The 18,517-nt window shown below is 39.7% G+C and overlaps 1 protein-coding gene across 7 annotated transcripts in view; it reads left to right on the plus strand.

Annotated features, from left to right (window-relative positions):
• Positions 1–18,517, plus strand: part of FREM1 (FRAS1 related extracellular matrix 1) — a 75,094-nt gene that overhangs the window by 15,648 nt on the left and 40,929 nt on the right. For 6 of the 7 annotated variants that reach the window (XR_012657996.1, XM_075078946.1, XM_075078945.1 and 3 more), the window contains 14 exons: positions 2,440–2,534; positions 3,114–3,415; positions 3,920–4,116; positions 4,773–5,096; positions 6,842–6,950; positions 8,065–8,196; positions 9,983–10,327; positions 11,043–11,185; positions 11,772–11,968; positions 13,130–13,220; positions 14,257–14,424; positions 14,953–15,161; positions 16,001–16,094; positions 16,568–16,820. Coding sequence is in view for 6 of the 7 variants with exons in the window: in XM_075078946.1 (XP_074935047.1) it covers positions 2,440–2,534; positions 3,114–3,415; positions 3,920–4,116; positions 4,773–5,096; positions 6,842–6,950; positions 8,065–8,196; positions 9,983–10,327; positions 11,043–11,185; positions 11,772–11,968; positions 13,130–13,220; positions 14,257–14,424; positions 14,953–15,161; positions 16,001–16,094; positions 16,568–16,820 (2,659 nt within the window). In the remaining variant the exon portion in view is untranslated. Of the gene's footprint in view, positions 1–2,439; positions 2,535–3,113; positions 3,416–3,919; positions 4,117–4,772; positions 5,097–6,841; positions 6,951–8,064; positions 8,197–8,793; positions 9,043–9,982; positions 10,328–11,042; positions 11,186–11,771; positions 11,969–13,129; positions 13,221–14,256; positions 14,425–14,952; positions 15,162–16,000; positions 16,095–16,567; positions 16,821–18,517 lie in introns of those variants that run through there. The other variant, XM_075078948.1, reaches the window with a different exon arrangement.

Here is an 18,517-nt window from a genome sequence, read left to right on the forward strand (position 1 = left end):
CATGTCACCAAAAACCCTACTGACTTTGAGGGCTTTGCACTGATTTACATCAGTGAAGAATCTCATCTTCAGCGGTCAACATTAAACTGCCAGACTCTGTAAGATGAGTGCCTTTTGTATATTATGTGCTTTTTTTTTTCTTTAAGGTAACACACCACCTAACTACTTTTTTTTTCTTTTTTGAATGATATCACTTAGGACTATCTAGTTAATTAATCACCTTCATTTATGTTAGCTTGTACTAAGGAAGAACAGATATTAAGTAAGAAAAAGACATATTTGTTGTTTCTTAAATAGTTAAAAATAACAGAACATATATTTCTGTGACATTTGAAAACAATACACAATAGAACAGCCACAACATAGTCAAAACCTTCATCATATGAGAGCAATTCTATTTTTCACAGACTGTTCTTGTCTTTCCTTTCTAAGCAGTCCCAACAAATACGATCAATCATACTTTCCATAACACCATATATTACTGATAATTCCAAGATTATTTTAGCCAACAGGAAGAGTGGTAAATCCAATGTATGTATCTAATAATTAATTAACTCATTTCTTAAAAAAAAAAGTCTTTGTACAATGTGTTTCTTGATGAAAGTTAAAAGCAGGCAATATATTTTAAAATCACTAGGAATATAGAACAATTACCACATAGCTTGAGTATCTGAGAATAACTTCAGTGGAAGTAGACATTGCCAGTAAAAATGAAAGCTGATAAGCTCTAATTATTTTTCCATTAGAGAAATATGCAAGTTCTAATTCTGTATAATGGCTAGGGGAAAAAAAAAAGGTCACTAATTCTTATATCCTTCACTGTAAAACCATGAAGTGGTCATGATGCGCTTCAGTGAACTACACATCAACAACTAGTTTAGGAATTAAAGTATAACTTTATTTTTAGCCTGAAAGTCAGAGCATCCATTCTCTATGCACTGCACTTCCAGTCAATATTTCAGAATCTCACTGAAATCCCCCTTCCATTTCACCATCCTCCAGAGTGGCTAGGGAGATGTAGGTAATTCTGGCAAGCAACTTCTTTTTCATGGTTCTTTTTGTGTATTTTAAAAAATGACTGGTAGTAAGAAATTACCTCTTCTTTCTGCAGAAAGAGGTGGTTTGTCAGTCACCTGCATATGTATATTAATCTTTATTAGATATGGCCTCACCTGGTCTACTAGTGAATGCTGAACAGATTCTACTTTAGTCCATAAAAGAACTAATCATGTGTGATACTGCCCATAAAACCGAATCAACACCACATTTAGTTTCAAACACTCAGGAAATGTAATGAATAGCTTTTGCCTTCTTGCTGACAAGAATATGGCCTGCTTCTCTGTAGGTATGAAACATGAGTATGCTTCTTCTAGGTGTGGGCTGTGTAGGGGTTCCCTGTTAACACAAGGATAATATAGACATGGTTTTATCAATGCTAGGAGCTTTCAGCTGTTAAAGTCTATAAAGCAATATGGCTATATGGGATCTGTAATGTGCCAGACTTGCAAATTGGCATATGTGAGGACATGAAAATCCTATGCCCCAGAATTAAAATCCCTGCTTCAAAGAATGGGTGTGTCAGAACTCTCCAAAACAATCTTTCTTCCATTTGGGTCAGGCATTTTTCCTCATTGTCTTACTTTTGCAAGTCAACAAACCATAAATAAAACAATCAGCCTGAAACAAGTGTCTGTCTTAGATGGCTAAACTGTGGCCAGCCATCTTCGCAAATTTGACCTTTATCAGGTGTGTCATAAGAATTAGTTTCTTTTGGATTAGCTGGTGTAGAGAATATAGAAAATCTGCTTGCTTTTGTGCTGTGGGATTATACTGACTGGGTGTTGTTATGCCAGAGAGATGGCATTTGATCTGGGTAAAGGCTACTGGTATTAAGTCAGCGTTCCAAAAATGTGCAACAAATCTGAGCTAGCAAAGTTTCCAGCAAAGCTGTTTCACAGGACCATACTTTTGTGGTCCAATGGTAGTGTCCATAAAGTAGGATTTACTGTATAATCAAACTATTGCCACAAGCAACTTTAAAAGCTAGTAAATCCATCATTATACTGCAGGAACTGATGGCTTTTCAGATCTACTGCAGTTCTCCCACTGAATACAACTGTATCCCTAAGTCCACAGGCTGTGGTGGTAAAGAAGTGTGCACTCAAACTGTTTGTTGTGCTGGAGCCTGCAGCCTGAAACAATCACATTTATATGCCCAGTCCCTTGTAGAGTCCCAGTGGCCCCACATTATTAAAGTGGTTGCTCTGGCTTTCATTGGGAGGGCACAGAAACGGGTGAATACCTATTCTTGGACATAAACTACAGATTAAGAATTCCCTTAGTCTGACACATTCCTGACAGTCTGAGAAAAGTGGAATAGAAGCTGTGAAGTTAACATCCTTGGCAGTGTTGTACTTGTCTATTCTTTTTCCTCAATAGGTTTTTGACTGTCACTTCCTTCCTAATGAAGTCAAATATACCCACAATGGCTGTCCAATTTTAGATGAAGACACAGTCATGCTTAGGCTGTACAGGTAAGCAGCGGTGGGAGATTACACTTCATTTTTACCAGGAGAACAGCTGCCCTCAGGAAGAGCAATCAGGCCATTTTGCATGGTAAAAGCATTTTTTGCTGTATGTATCGTAACTACACAGGTCCAGTAGTAGCATCTTTAGGCAGCAAGTGACCATCTGTTTACAGAAACATTTATCACAATGTATTTCAGATATGCTCAAATAGTGTGTTTGTTAGTATTAATAAACATTATGTATTGGTTTTCATTACAGAAAACCAGTGTTTTTTCTTTCTATTATTGAAAGTGACAACAGTACTTTCGCTGCACTGTATATGCTGTGCTGTCCTGCTGATAGGGATACAGATCCTTGCACATATACAGCGAGTAACATCTTCCTTTGCACAAACACCCTTTTTACAAGTACAAGGAGGTGGGCAGCAGTGTCTGGCACCTCATGGTCTCTGGCAATCTGGGGTTTGAGGGCACATGAGAGAAAGGGGTTCAAGTAATTCAACTTATAAGGTGAGGCCAATTCTAAACTCACAGAACAATAGAAGATGGGATGATGCATAGTTAATTTCCTTCTGTCACTTGCAGGTTCACAGAAACTGAAACATTTGTAGAAACATTCACCCTCCATGTGCAGTTACTTGAGCCAGACTGTAACATCATTAAAATGCGCTCCCGTGCCCTGGAGGTTCCTGAGTACTATGGTCTGTCCAGGGTGATTGACAAGAACGTCCTCGCTTTTGACTATGACAGGAAGATAAATCTGGATTGCACCATTTCTATAGCTTCTTCAGAAAGCCACTTGCCTGCTTATGGCCAGCTCATCACCGGGGAAGTGCAGCGAAAGCAGCTTCGTGGAGATCAACCACAGAGCTTCTTCCCTGGCCCTAGTACGATGTGCTTTAGTTGTTTGTACTAGCAGGTTCCAAGAGACCCAGCAGATTAAATCTGCAGCAGTGGGTTGCTTCAGACATGCTGGGTAAGAGTGGGTCGTGAAGTTTAATGAACAGCTTGAGCTATCATGGAAACTGAATGGGACATAAAGTTTTTGTGGGGCACAACGCAGACCACAGACCTGGGTCAGTGATCCCCCAATTGGAGTCTGTTTTTGGCTCCTAGACATGTGAACAAATGTTTTGGCAGTGCTAAGACTCAGTAGAAATTTCGAGCACAGGGAGTTGTTGGGGGCAGCACCTACCCAAGAGACTAAGGGAGGCTGGAGTTGGAAGATGTCAACTGAAAACCAAATCCTGTAGGAAAAGTTAAGTCAGGAAAGGAGTCCTAATTATCATCACACTGGCTTTTTATCAGGGTTACTTTAGCTGTATAGACAGGCTTCCCATGTCAGTTTCTGCTCCAGTAACTGTTTCACTATTGCTGCTTTTGGGTTACAGTGGACAGCCTGGGCCAGCAGTGCAGAAATGGGAGCTGCCTGCTGGGACAGGGAGTCGTTCACAACAAAAAAATGAGCTGCGAAGAATTTCTGAGGCTGGGGATTCGTTATCAGCACCTTGACCCTCCATCACCAGACACTGATTATATTCCTGTAAGGCTGGATCTCACAGACAGAAGAAGCAAAACACTGCACAAGGTAGACTTTTATACAACCTTACAGCATCTCATTGTCTTCCTGGTTTTCAAAAAATTTAAATTCGTTACTCCTTTTCACATTTGAAGAGAGATAGTGAACCTGAAAGTTTTTTCAGTCCTTACAACGTTGCCAGCTGGGCAAATGAAATGCATTATCTTTCATGCCTCTATGCTTAGACCACTATAGCTACAGAGAAACACCTCTGGTTTTTTACTGGCAGCCATAAGTAGTTTAGCCTGAGAGCAAAATTAATTCTGGCATAATTCGACCTTTTTACAGAGCATGAGCAGCACTGACTTCAACATACATAGTAATTAATAAGTTAAGAGCTGTGTGAACATATTCAGTTAATAATAATTAATGGCTCACGCATGTTTCTGTCAGGTAAAGTTATTCATTAAACTCACATCAAATTAAGCAAGTTGTTTCAGCCCAAAATTAAGGACACAAACAAGACTAGTGAAACTGGAAGACCTTTGCATGATGTCTAAATATTTACTTCAGGCTTTTTTTCATTAAAATGTTTTGATTTTTCTTTTCAAAATAATTATTACTTTAACATGTGCCCAAATTAGCTATGTGAAGGTAATGGAAGTTGAATTTATTTTGTTTGCTTCACTTTGTCTTATCAGTTGTCTCATTTTTTCCTGTTTTAGACTGAGTATGCATGGCTCCCTATTCAGATTAAAGGTGCTATTCCCAATCAAATACCCAAAGCTGCCCCGATGGCAAAGTTCATGCTGGAAGTAGATCAATTTATTTTAACCCCCATTACAACCTCAATCATTGATGCTGAAGACAATGAAACTCCAAAGTCCCTGCTTGTATTCAACATTACCAAGCCCCCTCCACGGGGCTTCATCACTCATCTGTCCGACCATACAAAAGCTGTTGGCTCCTTCACCTGGAAAGATCTCAGTGACATGCTCATTGCTTATCAGCCTCCAAATAGCAGCCACACAGAGAGGAGGAATTATGAGGTAACAGTGTAACGTATGAGCATTTGCTGTTTTTCATCTCCTTAAGATTCAGGAAGCTGTAAATGAACACATTCATTTGTAATGGATATTTTTCAGAAAACAAAAATATTTCTCTAACCATGTGCAATGCAGCAGAGGTAAAATCTTTACCACTTTTTCTTATGACTCATCAGCTTAACTGACTAACATAAATCAGATATTTGTTGCTGAATACTTAAAAATTTCTTTGCACTGAAATACTTTTATCTCCTCTGACTAAGAATATCTGAACAGGATTTTTTTGTTCTTTTTTTTGTTTTTTCTAATTTTTTAATGAGGGGAATAGGGGAATAACACTACATGTAGATCTAATCAAGAGCCTTTGGAAGGATCAATGGTGCCTTTTCCACATAGCTTTTATCTCTGTGTGACTGTACTGATTCCTGTGACCTGTGAGCAGGTGACATATTTAAGCCATGAAAGACAGACAGCTAAATGTCAGGAATGCCGTTTCATCTCACACCCTACCTACTGCAGCAATGGTGATATAGGGATAACAAAAAGGGATACCCAACAGTTCCTGCTGGGAGGAGTAGAAGCGTGTCACTAACATAGAGAACATGATGCAAATTATGAGAACAGGCTGGTATCTGTAGGGTCTGGAGAAAGTGAGTAAATAAACAGTGTCAATCTATAAGACCAAGGCTGCGTTTATATTTTATGGGAACAAACAGAGTACAACTTCTACCTTTTCCATGTTGGCTGCTAGCGATGCTTCTCCCTCCAGATCTGCCACAGAGTGCTGATGGTGAATGTCTCTTACTTTGGGTACAGTGTTACTTCATTTTTTCAATAACCAGTACTGCTAGATATTTTGTGTAATTCAACAGTATGTCAGTACTCTGAGAAATAAGAAATAGTCTTAAAAAGGAGATATAAGAGAAAGAGAAATGAGGTGAAGCAGTATATAAATGTGCTGATAGTTATAAAATAACTAACTGGTAAGATAGTTAACCATTAACCGAAAAAAACCAACATAGTTTGTACTAAAGTAATGAAACTGAAGAGACAGAAAATCAGAGCAAGGTAAGCTGGGGAAAGGGTAGACTGGAAAGCAGACGAACAGTAGCAGTAACTTTGGCACCTGATGCGGACAAGGCTTGTCGTTTTTTAACCTTGGCTGTCACAGGAATCTCCTTTCTTTCTGTTTTCTTAGTATGAGGATCAGTCATCCTGCCAAACTGCCTGGTCCTTAAGTGCCTTGTCCCTGTTCTGCTTTCAGCATTGTTTGATCCCAGATTCAAGAATATCACAATTCACGAGTTTCACAATTCAAGAGTTTGAAATTTTCTTTTATTTTTTATTTCTAAGCCAGCCGTATCTTCTCTTTTGCAATTTTTTTTGACCTACATATGTTAAATGATCAGGAAATGCCCCTTCCCCCCTTATTATTACTATTAAAAAAGCCTGATGTTAATCACTGAGTTCATTATACCCCAAACAACAGTGAAAATGCTTATCTTTCCCGTTAATTTCCACACATTGCCAACTAACTTTCCCAGCATTCCCTGTGAAGAGCACAGAAGGCAGATACTTGATTTAGTGCAGAACGTCAAAGACCCTTTTTAGAAGCTAAGTCAACTTTCATTTGTCAACATATTGTCAGAAGACATTAAGATCTCTCAGGTAAGAATGTACTATATGTGTTTTGAGGTACAGCTGCTTTTCAGGCTCTCTTTTCAATAGTTTGTCTGTTTTCACAACAGATGGAGTTTGAGGTTCATGATTTCTACTTTGAAAGGAGTTTAGCAATCACTGTGCATCTTTCTATCAGAACAGCAGATACAAATGCTCCTCGGGTTTCATGGAACACAGGTGAGATCTCTTTTCCTCAATTTATTTAGGCAAAATTTATAACAAGTTGACACAGACATTTGACAAAGCTCTAAAATTCAGATTTACGCCTGGAGTTTAAGGATCATTAAACTGAGGGACTGTAAATATATTTTTTCTGTTTGTCCATTTTGGGGTGAATATGTTACAACAACTTCAAAAAACCTGAAGTTTTAACTGGAATGAAAAAATAAAAAGGAAATTACAGGAAAATCAGGATTTCTGTATATAGCCTTTTCTTCAGGAATGGACTGGACATAGAAGCATATAAATAGTTAAGACAAATATGTGATGGAATAAGAACAGTAGGGCAGTGTGTGGGAAAGACCAAGGCTTGTTGGTATTGTTTAAATTGGAAGTCTGCAAAAATTAACAACTAGAGAAAGAGGGCATGATACATCACCAGACATTTCAAGCCTGGAAATCTTACAGGGTTAAGGCTAATTCAAACAGACTTACAATGCCTGCACTGGAGAGGGGACAGGCCCTCACACCTAGAGTGAAATGTACATTGCAATTTCAACATCCAAAGTCAAAGGTATAAGATCAAACAATTCTTGAAGTTAACACCAGAGAAAGAGCAGTCTCCTCACAGTAGAAAAGTGAAGGTGCTGAGAAGGAGAGGCCTCATGTCTCCCAGAGAACCACCACCTGAAATGACTGTCTGAGTAAAAAGAAGAGATACTGTCCTCCATCATGAAGATCAATATATATTTTTAAATGCAGACTCACTAAGGAAGCTGAGTGCCCAGTTTCAGACATTTTGAGATTGCAAGTGCAAAGCTCCAGTTTGTGCAAATGTCCAGAAATGTGCCTAGTTAGTCTATTTGGAACCAGAATACACTATTTTTCTGAAAAATAAAAAAAAATAAAAAAATAAAAAAATCCTTAAAGACACTTGACTAAGGCAAGTATGTCAGAAAAAAAAGTTGATCTCAAGCTTTTAACCTGGCCTTGAAATGCCTGTCACAGGTAGGCAGGTAGATGAAATCAAACATGCTTTTCTTCCTGACCACAAAAACCTTTAGAAAAGTTAGATGCTGACAGCCTTGATTGTCACAGCTGCTTTAGTGAAGCAACACTCTGCTCTTTGCAGGGCTCAACCTCCTGGAAGGGCAATCCCGACCAATCACATGGCAACACTTCCAAGTTGTAGACAATGACGACATCCAAAATGTTCGCTTGGTCACAGTTGATGGCTTACAGCATGGGAGGCTCACAGTGAGAGGTAAATAATTTCAACTTCAGGGCCTGGAACATGTTCTACAGTGACAACTGCCTACGATAATGTGACAGTCAATAAGATGTTGATAAAGTCTGTCATATATCACACCCTGCTGAGGGCTGCCAGCATAACAGACAGATTTACAAGGGAATGCAGGTGTGGAAGGAAATACCTGGATGCACAGTAAGAAATTAAAAAATTCACAAGCTCATAAGAAAGTCAGTTGCATAGCTTAGACACTTTTGGAAATAGTGTATTTATGCTGTCCACATCCTTAAATGGGAGATAAGTCTGGCATTTTGCCTACACATCACTTTCATTTAAAAGTGAAGTTGGTTCTTAGTTTCTTCACTGGAGGTGAATTCAGCCCAAGTGAGCTAATGCAGCTAGTAATGGTGCACAGCAGGTTTAACGGTGCGCAGCAGGCCTAATATTGCCCAGTCTTACCAAGGCTAAATGAGGGCGGGCAACTCCCCGAGAGACACTGCTGTGATGCCACTGCAAAAAGAAAAAAAGAGAAATGCCAGCATAGCTGTATATTGCTTTGTGTCGCTCAAAGGAAACAAGAAAACCCAGGGCATGAGAATGCTTCTTCCACAGGTGTCCCCTCCAGACTGAAGCACAGGACCCACACCAAGGAAAGTGGTCACGGCTGCGCACCGAGGGGCAGAAGCTGGGACCAAGCCCATCTTTGTCCTCCTGCCCTGGGTCCCCAGCCAGGGAGAGGTGGCTGCACCAGGGTGGCAGCAGCAGGCGGGCTTGCCAGTGAGGTCCACTCCCCATGATGACCTGCTTCCCCTGCGCAGCAACCATGCTAGGCACGGGGATGAGACCAAGAGTAATGAAAAATTCAGTATATAAACTCTTACTTTCTTAATGTATGTTTACACCCCAAAGCTAAAATTTTAAAGAAATCAGCTATGCATTTGTTGAGCAGGTATGACCTAGGTGAAATGCAGTCACTCTATTTTCACTTCTGACATTTTGCTTGAAGATGTAAAGGAATGCTGAGTGATTTTGATTTGTTGGCAAACACAGGCAATATTTGGATATGGTTGTAATTTACTGGCAGCTTTAAGGTTGATTTCAAAAAGTGGCAGTTAAATAAGACTTCTAATTTGTTAACATTCTGCGTTGTCAATATTACTAATTTTGCTTTGCAATCTCATGAGTCTGCACAGTGCTGTTGTCTTTGGGAAAATGGCTAGGTAAAAAAGATTACTTTGCCTACAGGAGCATGCAGAGCTCAGGGCCCATCTCATGGTGAAAGGTCCTTGAAACTTTTAACCCACCTGAATATTTATGTGTGTGCATAACATGTCTAGTGAAGGAGGGGTGCAAAATTGTCTTATTATAGACAGTAACCTCAATATATAGAAAAAACAAGACCCAGAAATGTTATTTTTTACTTGCAATGAAATGCGGAGCTGTAATTATAAAGCATAGTCTCTTTGATGCGTAAAATACACATAAAATGTTCTGATAAGAAAGTAGAGGTTGAAACTGAAGTGGAAACAGTCACAGTTAAAAACCTTTGATATATCCAGTTATCTTTAGTGCAATGGACATTTGGAAGATTTTCTCTGCCACCACAGTTGCAAATTCTGCATTCTTATTAGTTACTCCAACTTGTACAAACTTGTTTCCAGTAGGTGAAGTTGCATTTGATTTTTCCAGTTAGAAATGCATTCTCCTTCTCTCTCCCTTAATAACATTCATATTGGTGGAAGGATTCCTCTCTGGGCTGAACTGCATGTTTTTGATGGATTTTCTTCCACTGTTTTGACAGGAGGGAAAGGTTTCATGTTCACAGTCTCTGACATTCAGGCTGGAGTTGTTCACTACCATCATGATGACAGTGATTCTACTAAGGACTTTGTGGTATTTAGGATTTTCGATGGCTCCCACAGTATTCGACATAAATTTCCAATCAATATCCTCCCTAAAGATGACAGCTCTCCATTTCTTATCAGCAATGTGGTCATTGAAGTTCATGAGGGACAGACGATCCTGATTCAGGGGTCCATGCTTCATGCTGCTGACATGGATTCCAGTGATGATTACATACTATTCAATATTACCAAGCCACCTCAGGCTGGAGAAATCATGAAGAAACCAGAACCAAACTTAATAGGTAATAAAACACATCTACAATAGCATGCTTTGCTTTGTTCCCTCCTTTTTTACCTACATTAAATATTACAGTTTTGTTCCCTCCTTTTTTACCTACATTAAATATTACAGTTAGACAACTTATTTTAGCTATGGACAAATCATGGCAAATTTGGACTTCTTCCATTATAGTGTAAATCCCCATCATTAATTAATGTTGGTCTCTGCACCAAGATAACTATACCTGTGAACACAATTTATCCCATAATTCTTCCATTCTGAGTCTATTTCCCTAGTGTACTTTTCTCCTCCAGAAAGGTTGGGCTAGTCAGGAGTTAAATCTGCAAGGATCCCTGACAAGTTCAAAGCTATTAGATGATGCTAATGATGCTAAAAGAGAAAGAAAGCTCTCCTTCCATTTAAGTGGACTCAGAACTTCCTGTGCTAGACTGGCTTCCAGGCTGCTAGTCCTGCAAATTCTCTTTTGGCCTCTGAACAGGGCTTTAGGCCATTTGCTGTGTTGCTTCATTCTTTGAACGATCTTTAAGTGACATAGAAAAGCAGCTGATGATCTTCAGGAAATGTGGAAGACAATGAGACAACATTTCAAAGGGCTTGCTCTAGTTAGGGTGAGAAAGAAGACATTATGCTTCACCAGTTACTTGCACAACTAATGTATAATTTTAATGAATTAATAAAATCATGCATTGTTCAATAGAAGGTATATTCTTCAACAGGGTATTCTGTCAGCAGTTTTCTTCAGAGGGATCTGTTTAATGGAATAATTTATTATCATCATTTGGGAGGAGAAATATTTGAAGATTCCCTTGAGTTTGTGCTGTGTGATAGCCATGACCCTCCCAATCTCTCAGAGCCACAGGTATGAAACTGCAGCATCTTCAGCAGAGTCCTGCATTTTTCCTTCAAATGGTTGATGATTTTACATCTTCTGACAGACCTTCAAATTAAACTGGTATAGATCTTTTCTGTTTGCCATCATCAGGGTCATCACTATAAACAATGTTCTTCAGAGCTAACTCCGGTTCTTGCTTTCCATGGGCTAATTCTCTCTGCCTAGCCGCAGAGAGACAACTCCATTGCAAAGACTTTTTCCTACTGTAAAATGAAATGTTGAAAACAAATTAGATTTGGAGATGGCACAACCAAACTAAACAGCCCTCCTGAAGTCAACTGAGAAAAGACTATTTATTTCACTCAGGAGTCCAACATACTGAATTTAACTTCGCTTTTCATTTAAAGGGAAAATGCTAAGAGTCATATACTTTTCATTTAACTGTTGTATATCTCCATTACTTGTGTGTCCACAATATGGCATGACAACCACATCCTATATCTCAGATTCCAGTGGTCCACTTACTTCTGTGTGTGCATGTTTGTAAACAGCTGCTCGGACACTTTTTTATTGAGAGGAATGGCTGCTGCTTTTACTGTCTTCCTGATTTCAGGTGATGATGGTTCACATAATCCCTGTGGATGATCAGCTACCCAGAGAAGCCCCAGGAGTGACCCGTCACCTGGTTCTTAAGGAGACTGAGATTGCTCACCTAACTAAGAAACATCTCCACTTCATAGATGTGGAAGAGCAAGACAGGGAACTCACATACACCATAACCACTTCCCCGTTTTTCTCCTGTACACATGGGTAGGTGTGACCTACCATACCTTTCAGGTGGGATGGGGCAATGACCCGTGTAAGAGGAGCAGCCTCAGTGGCAGTAGCATATTTGTGTCTCAGGTTCTTGATCTGTTTGTTTAAAGTGCAGGTGGCAATAGCTGAGTGCATCTCTCCTGTCAAAGATTAAGGGTGAGCTGGATTTGAAAGCAACAAAATACTACACAGAGGAATAAAAAAAATTGCATCGTTTAGCAAGAAATGAGAGTGAGGAAAGCACCTGAAATATTTTTTTTTGTTAGACTTGCATTTTACACTGGCCTGTACAGCCTTGAATAACAAGTCACAGCACCTCTCCTAACTAATAGAGTAAGGCTGACTGGGCCTGCCCCAGGCTGAGAAAACGAGGCGCTACAGTGTTATTACTGCGGCACAGTGAAGGACTCCTGGTCCTGTACCAGCAATCTGTGGAGCAGTAGGCAGGCAGAACAGGTTATGGGGACAATATGGGATGAATAGTTGTAGCAGCAGTTTACATGTCACTGATGCTGTTTCACCATTTGGTAAATTCATGATAGTATTGGCAACAATCTGTTAAATATAAAGTTTAAAACCCAGCCATTATATGGTTTAAGCTGAAGATCAACACTTTCAATTTTGACCTCAAGCAGCAGAAGATCAGTACGCAGCTGGGGGAGAAGGATGTTTAGTCTGTTCCCCTCTTCAGTCAAATAGCCACGATTATCCAGTTTGCTGGCTACTGCTGTTGGAAAGCTGGCTTGCTGGAAACAGATTCATTTCAGAAGTTTATAAGATGCACGAAAACCAGAAATAATTTATTTTTCTACATATAGATAAATGTAGGTAAGTAACAAGAATGTGATGGACTGGACTTGCAGGTGATGTAAATCATATCTGGGGTGTGCAGAGACACACTTGTAGCAAACCCAGAGTTTGCTTGTAAGGTATGTAATGATTTTTCATGACCATCCTGAAAAATATTTCTTATAGTCAGTTTTCTGTGATAATGTTTAAATGAATAACAAGAATAAAAGGAAGAAAAATGTTTTTCCTTTCAGTGAAGTTGGGAGTGGGAAGTTAATCTGAAAAGCAAGATTGAGCTACGTGACTGTAGTTTTTCCTATTCTTCAGTATTGCTAATCAGGATGTGACATACGTATTTTTGTACAGCCACTCAGACGCTGGGAAGCTGTTTATGGCGGACACCATCCCGAAGCTGGTCAAGGATCCCGCTGCTCTTGCACTGCAGTCATTTACTCAGGTTTGTTATATTACCAGATACCATAACCAGCTCTAAACAATTTTAAAAAGTTACAAGCATGCAGCTTCTTCTTGACAGGAAAACAAGATTTAAAAAGTGAAAAGCAATACTATCACAAGGTCTGCTTACGAAGCTCAAAACTTTGCTAATTCAATCCCAGCTTTTAAAAGAGATTTCTATCATGCTTCAGTTCTGTAATACGTAAACCCAACTCTCCTTCTGAAAGCAGCAGTGGCTGCAGTTGCTTATGGTAGGCTGAATTTGGCTCCAGCATAATGTTAAGAGGAAGGAAAAAATACACAAAATGTGGAAATGAGGCCTTGACAGTTTCCTGCTTCTTCTCAGTGTCTCCACCAATAGACATGGTACAGGCTGGAACAGCCTTTTTTCAGGATATTGTTCAGTTTTCACGCTTCTGTAGTTTGACAGATGTCTCACAAATATTAGTAAAGTGTCTTGCTGTATGGTTAAAGTGGGATAATGGTGATCATTGTAGTACCATAATGACAGCTCTGACCCTACAAATCCTTAATCACATGCCTAATGTGGGTGTCTGTATGCAAGATTCTGGTGATTATCTTCTTTCACCGGCCTGCTCTTATCTGAGGAGGCAGGGTGTGCAGTTTATTCATGCTGGTCAGGGCAAGTTCAGCTGCTATGGGAGATGTTACATTAAAAGCTATGCTTTGATGATTGTTTATTTTGAAGTAACAGTTAGAAAAGGCCCTGGGAGCAGCATTCTTAAAGGGCTTCATCAAGAAGGTAGGGCCATTGCCTCTGTTAACACTTGTAAATTGTGTCTGTATTTTTTGCTACAGGTTTGAGTATTTGAACCTGTACTCACCTGATTTGTAGCTGGAGATGTGTTTAATTGAGGTATTGCCAGTAGCTGAAGAGTATGTGCAAAGTTTCTGGAATCCATTTCACCAGTTTGGATAACAACAGCTAATCAGGGGATGAGAAATATCCCTAATGTCCTGAATTATGGCTACTCCCATTATCTCTTGTTACATGCACCCCTCTTCTCTTTTTGCAGCATGCTGTTAACTACATGAAAGTTGCCTACATGCCACCGCTGCAGGACATCGGGCCTGAACCACAGCAAGTCCAGTTTATTTTTTCTGTCAGCAATCAGCATGGTGGCACTTTGTATGGGATCTGCTTCAATATTACAATTCTCCCTGTGGACAATCAAGCCCCAGAGGTAGGGTGCTGGTGAAGATGAGAGGGAAGAACTTGGAAATAGCTTTTGTTAGAAATAAAAATGCAGAGAGATGTCCTGATCTGACTGAAATAAAAACTAAAACCTCTGTGAGATCAGGGTTTCAGTGTCTTGCATGTAGCCTGCATTGGGTCTGAGGTAGAAGGTGAAGTCTGGTGAGTATGCAAGGTAATTTTTTGTGCTAAATAAGCTGAGGGCTACCTTCAGCATGTGAGTAGCTGTACAAAAATAGGCGTGTCATGTCCTGTTTAGCAAAAATTATATTCCTCCTCTTTGTGTTGCGTATTGCCCATGAAAGCCAGGAGCCTCTGTGAATGGGGTCAGGACCGGGCTGCACATATTAGGGCCTACTATTAGTAAATTCCTTAGGTTTTCCTAACACAGAGAAGAAGACAGCCTTTGGCATTTTGTTTTTTAAGGTGTCATAACCAGAAAAAATTGAAATTGCCATGTTCAGTGTATGTTTGGAGGTGCAGTAGAAAAGAGATTCAGCATTTCTCCTCCATGCAGGTTTTTACAAGCCATCTGAGAGTTGAAGAAGGTGGCCTAAGCCCTGTCACAGAGGGACACATTCTCGTCTCTGATGTGGACACAAAACAGGAGCATCTCCTCCTCCTCCTGCAGAGACAGCCTCAGCACGGGGCAGTGGAGCTGGATGGCATTCCCATGAATGAAGGTGACAGGCTTTCCTGTGGGGACCTGCGTACACTGGCAGTCAGGTTAGAAGGAGGTGGCTGTCTTTTCCTCTTTTGGTGGCTGAGTCTCTCAGTTGGATGAGTGAAAAACCTGCAGTGAAGTGGTGTGACGTGCAGAGGCTACAGCTAGCCATGCTCACCATAGCATGGCTCTGGCAGAGCTGCTCTAAGCCAAGATTGCTGGCTGAGCCTTGGAACTGCAACTGTGGTCGCTGTGGAAACTGAGCTGTTGTGTGGCCAGGAAGTGGGAGCTGGGGACCATGTCTGATGTAGATGGGTTTCTCTGTAAAGTACTAGCCCATGCAGACGAGGATGCTAATTCTGTATTCAGCCGTTCAGTTCCTGTGAAGAAGGCAACGGTTGCCAGCTTTTTTCTTTTAAGGAAGTTGTGTGTTTATTAATCTTGGTTAGTTTACAAGAAAACTTGTATTAACACTGATTAATGTAGAGATGAAAAATTTGCTGCTATATTTGTAGCAAGAGCAAGACTCCATTTTCTCATGCACACAGAATTATCGTTCCTTGACTCTGTTTTCATCTGTTAGCCAAAGAGGCCACATACTGCAGTGAGGACGTACGTGTTTGGTAGACACCTCACAAGCAGCCAGAACATAGGTGACAAAGCCTCAGTGAAGCCTTTTTCCCAGCTGATGTCTGGTTTATCTTGTGGGTTTTCTTCCTGTAGAAGATACCACAAACCCTATGAAGACACTCTGATCCAGAATCAGCAGTCTTAGATGGACACCTTTGCACAGGGATCGGCTTTTTATATTGGGAAGGATCCACATTGTCTGGCATGACCAGAAAGCACAGCTTCTTTGTCTGTGTGAAATCTACGTAGCTCTTTTTTTTTTCCCCCACAGATATCGGCATGATGGCTCTGAGACTCTCACTGATGATGTCCTCTTTGCAGCCACAGATGGCATCCACTTTGTAGAGTTCATCCTGCAGGTCAAGGTTAGTGTGTTGCATATTTCTGAGAGCATTTGCTTGTGTAGCAGAGAGCAAAGCTTGACTTCTGAAAGTCTTCACATTCTCTTGAAAATTGGATGATAATATATTTGTTAGGCTTCCATTTTGACCCTAGGTTTCGCGTTGATGTGGCAAATTTGAGAGGAGATTTGTCTTGTACTAGCTGAAAGGCAAATTTGCTTGCTCTAGCTTGGGTTATTCTGTCTGGAATTACTTTCTCTGTACTTAAATATGGAGAGTGAGTTTTCTTTCTCAAGCTATAATTATCTAGTTTGGTTTATTTTTGTCTTTTAATTTTGTGACCCTAATTTAGCTGGTTTCATTTTGTTCATAGAGACAGCTCGATGTACTCTGACATTGACACCATAATGCTGGTTTGAGCAGGAAAGCAATGTATTAAAACAACACATTTCCTCTGAAGTGAAAGAAAAAAGATCTTAACTTATTTTTCTAATTAGGTCTTGCCTGTGAATGACGAGCCACCTGTTATGCGAACAGGCCTTGTTCCTGTGCTCCACTGCCTGGAGGGTGAAGAAGTGGTCCTCTCCTCTGAGTATATTTATGCCACAGATGCAGACAGTGATGACATGAAACTGACGTTAATGCTGGCTCGCCAGCCCTACCATGGAATAGTGAGGAAAGCTGGCATTGCTGTGGATCGCTTCTCCCAGGCTGATGTGATCTCTGGTTTAGTCACATATAAGCATACTAGTAAGTAAGTTAAGGACAGAATTAGACTGGAAGGCAGTCAGAGAGTTTTTGGCAGAAAAATCTTAATCTGAATCCATATAATCTTTGCAGAAGCTCAGCAGGAACTAAGCAATGAATCACATGTGTTATAACTAGGGGAAAAAGTAAGCTGATTCAAAAGAGGGCTGGTGAAACATGACTACCAAATGTTTCAGTGTGTTCTCCAAATCCCTGTTTGAACTGAAAATTCTATTAGAACAAGTACATGAAAACATCATAATCCTGGAATACCTTTTTCACTGTTGCTGATAAAATATCTTTGGGCTTTTTTTTCGCAAAAGTACTATTAAATTAGGTACAAAATAGAGTATTTTTATTTGTTTCATGATATTAGAAAAAAAAACTTTGAGATTTTTCCATAGTCATGTTTAGATGAAATAATGTAATACTGTAAATGAAGATGCTGAGTTTTAATAGAAAACTGCTAACAGCCTGAGCTACTTCTTGCTTGCCTCTCCAATCTAGATGGATATCCACTTTTGGATACAGTCTTTCTATATCACAAGATAAAGGATATTCAGATTTTCAAGAGAACCACAGTATTAAAAATGTTATTTTGTGGTTTTATCCTTAAAATCCAAAAATACTTTTTCTTTTCTTTTTTTTTAATTACAGAAATCGAGGGCTGGTTGACCCCCTTTCTTACTTAATTTCATCCTTTCATTAGCATTAAAGGGGTGCTCTTTTCTACATCTCTGATGACAACTTTAGTTGTTTTTGGTTGGTTTTTTGTTTGGTTACTTTTTTTCCAAAGGTTTTGGCTTTCTGTGTAATTAGTCTGTAATTTTGTGCTGGCATGGAGAATACAAGTGATATTTTCAGGCCTGGCACTGTCTAAAATGACCAGCTGGTATTTGGGAAGAGAAGGAAGTACTTGATTATGGTCACACATAACAAACTTTTCTTCAGAATCCTAAAGATATCAGGAACATTATTTCAGTGGCAGTGTTTTGCGGAGGCAATGAAGGGCAGAAGCTGACCTTCAAGGGTGCAGTGGCTGTGGTTTTCATTCCCAGATTTCTACATCTTAAATGCACTGCCAGTAGATATCACAAGAGAGGGTGGGAGTCGCTGTCTTTCCTTCGCAGGCAGCTTATTAGTAATATCTTGCAGCAGTGCAAGACACAGGCTGCCAGAAGTGCTGACAACTGGAATACACTCAGCCACAGATGCTTCTTGCCAGGGCTGGCAATGCTCAGTCTTGTGCTGTATCAGCCCCCGTTCTGAATGTGATTAAATATAGGAATAATATATGGTATAGTAACAATGCACAGCCCTTGTTATAGTCCATTATGTAGGGGTAAGAAGCATATAGGAATACATGCATTTCTTGGTATGCCAAAACATTTTCTTTGGGAAGAGCATGAATATTACCACTTGTCATACAGAGAGTATATATATAAAAGAAAGATAATTTCCTGTGTTCTTCAAGAAGGAATGCAGAGGAAAAACTCTGCACAAATGTACATTTTGCACATGCCTTATCACACAAAGAACAAAATCATGTCTATTAGCAATTTTATTACAATTACAATATAGTATGGTAACACTGAAATAATAATATTATAACTATTAGTAATACTAACTTAGTTATATACTTCTCTACCTTCTTTTATTCTAGAATAGAAGCTGTTTAAAATTAATTACAAACAACAAAG

Source organism: Phalacrocorax aristotelis, chromosome Z (genome assembly GCF_949628215.1).
Source record: "Phalacrocorax aristotelis chromosome Z, bGulAri2.1, whole genome shotgun sequence".
Taxonomy (NCBI): domain Eukaryota; kingdom Metazoa; phylum Chordata; class Aves; order Suliformes; family Phalacrocoracidae; genus Phalacrocorax; species Phalacrocorax aristotelis.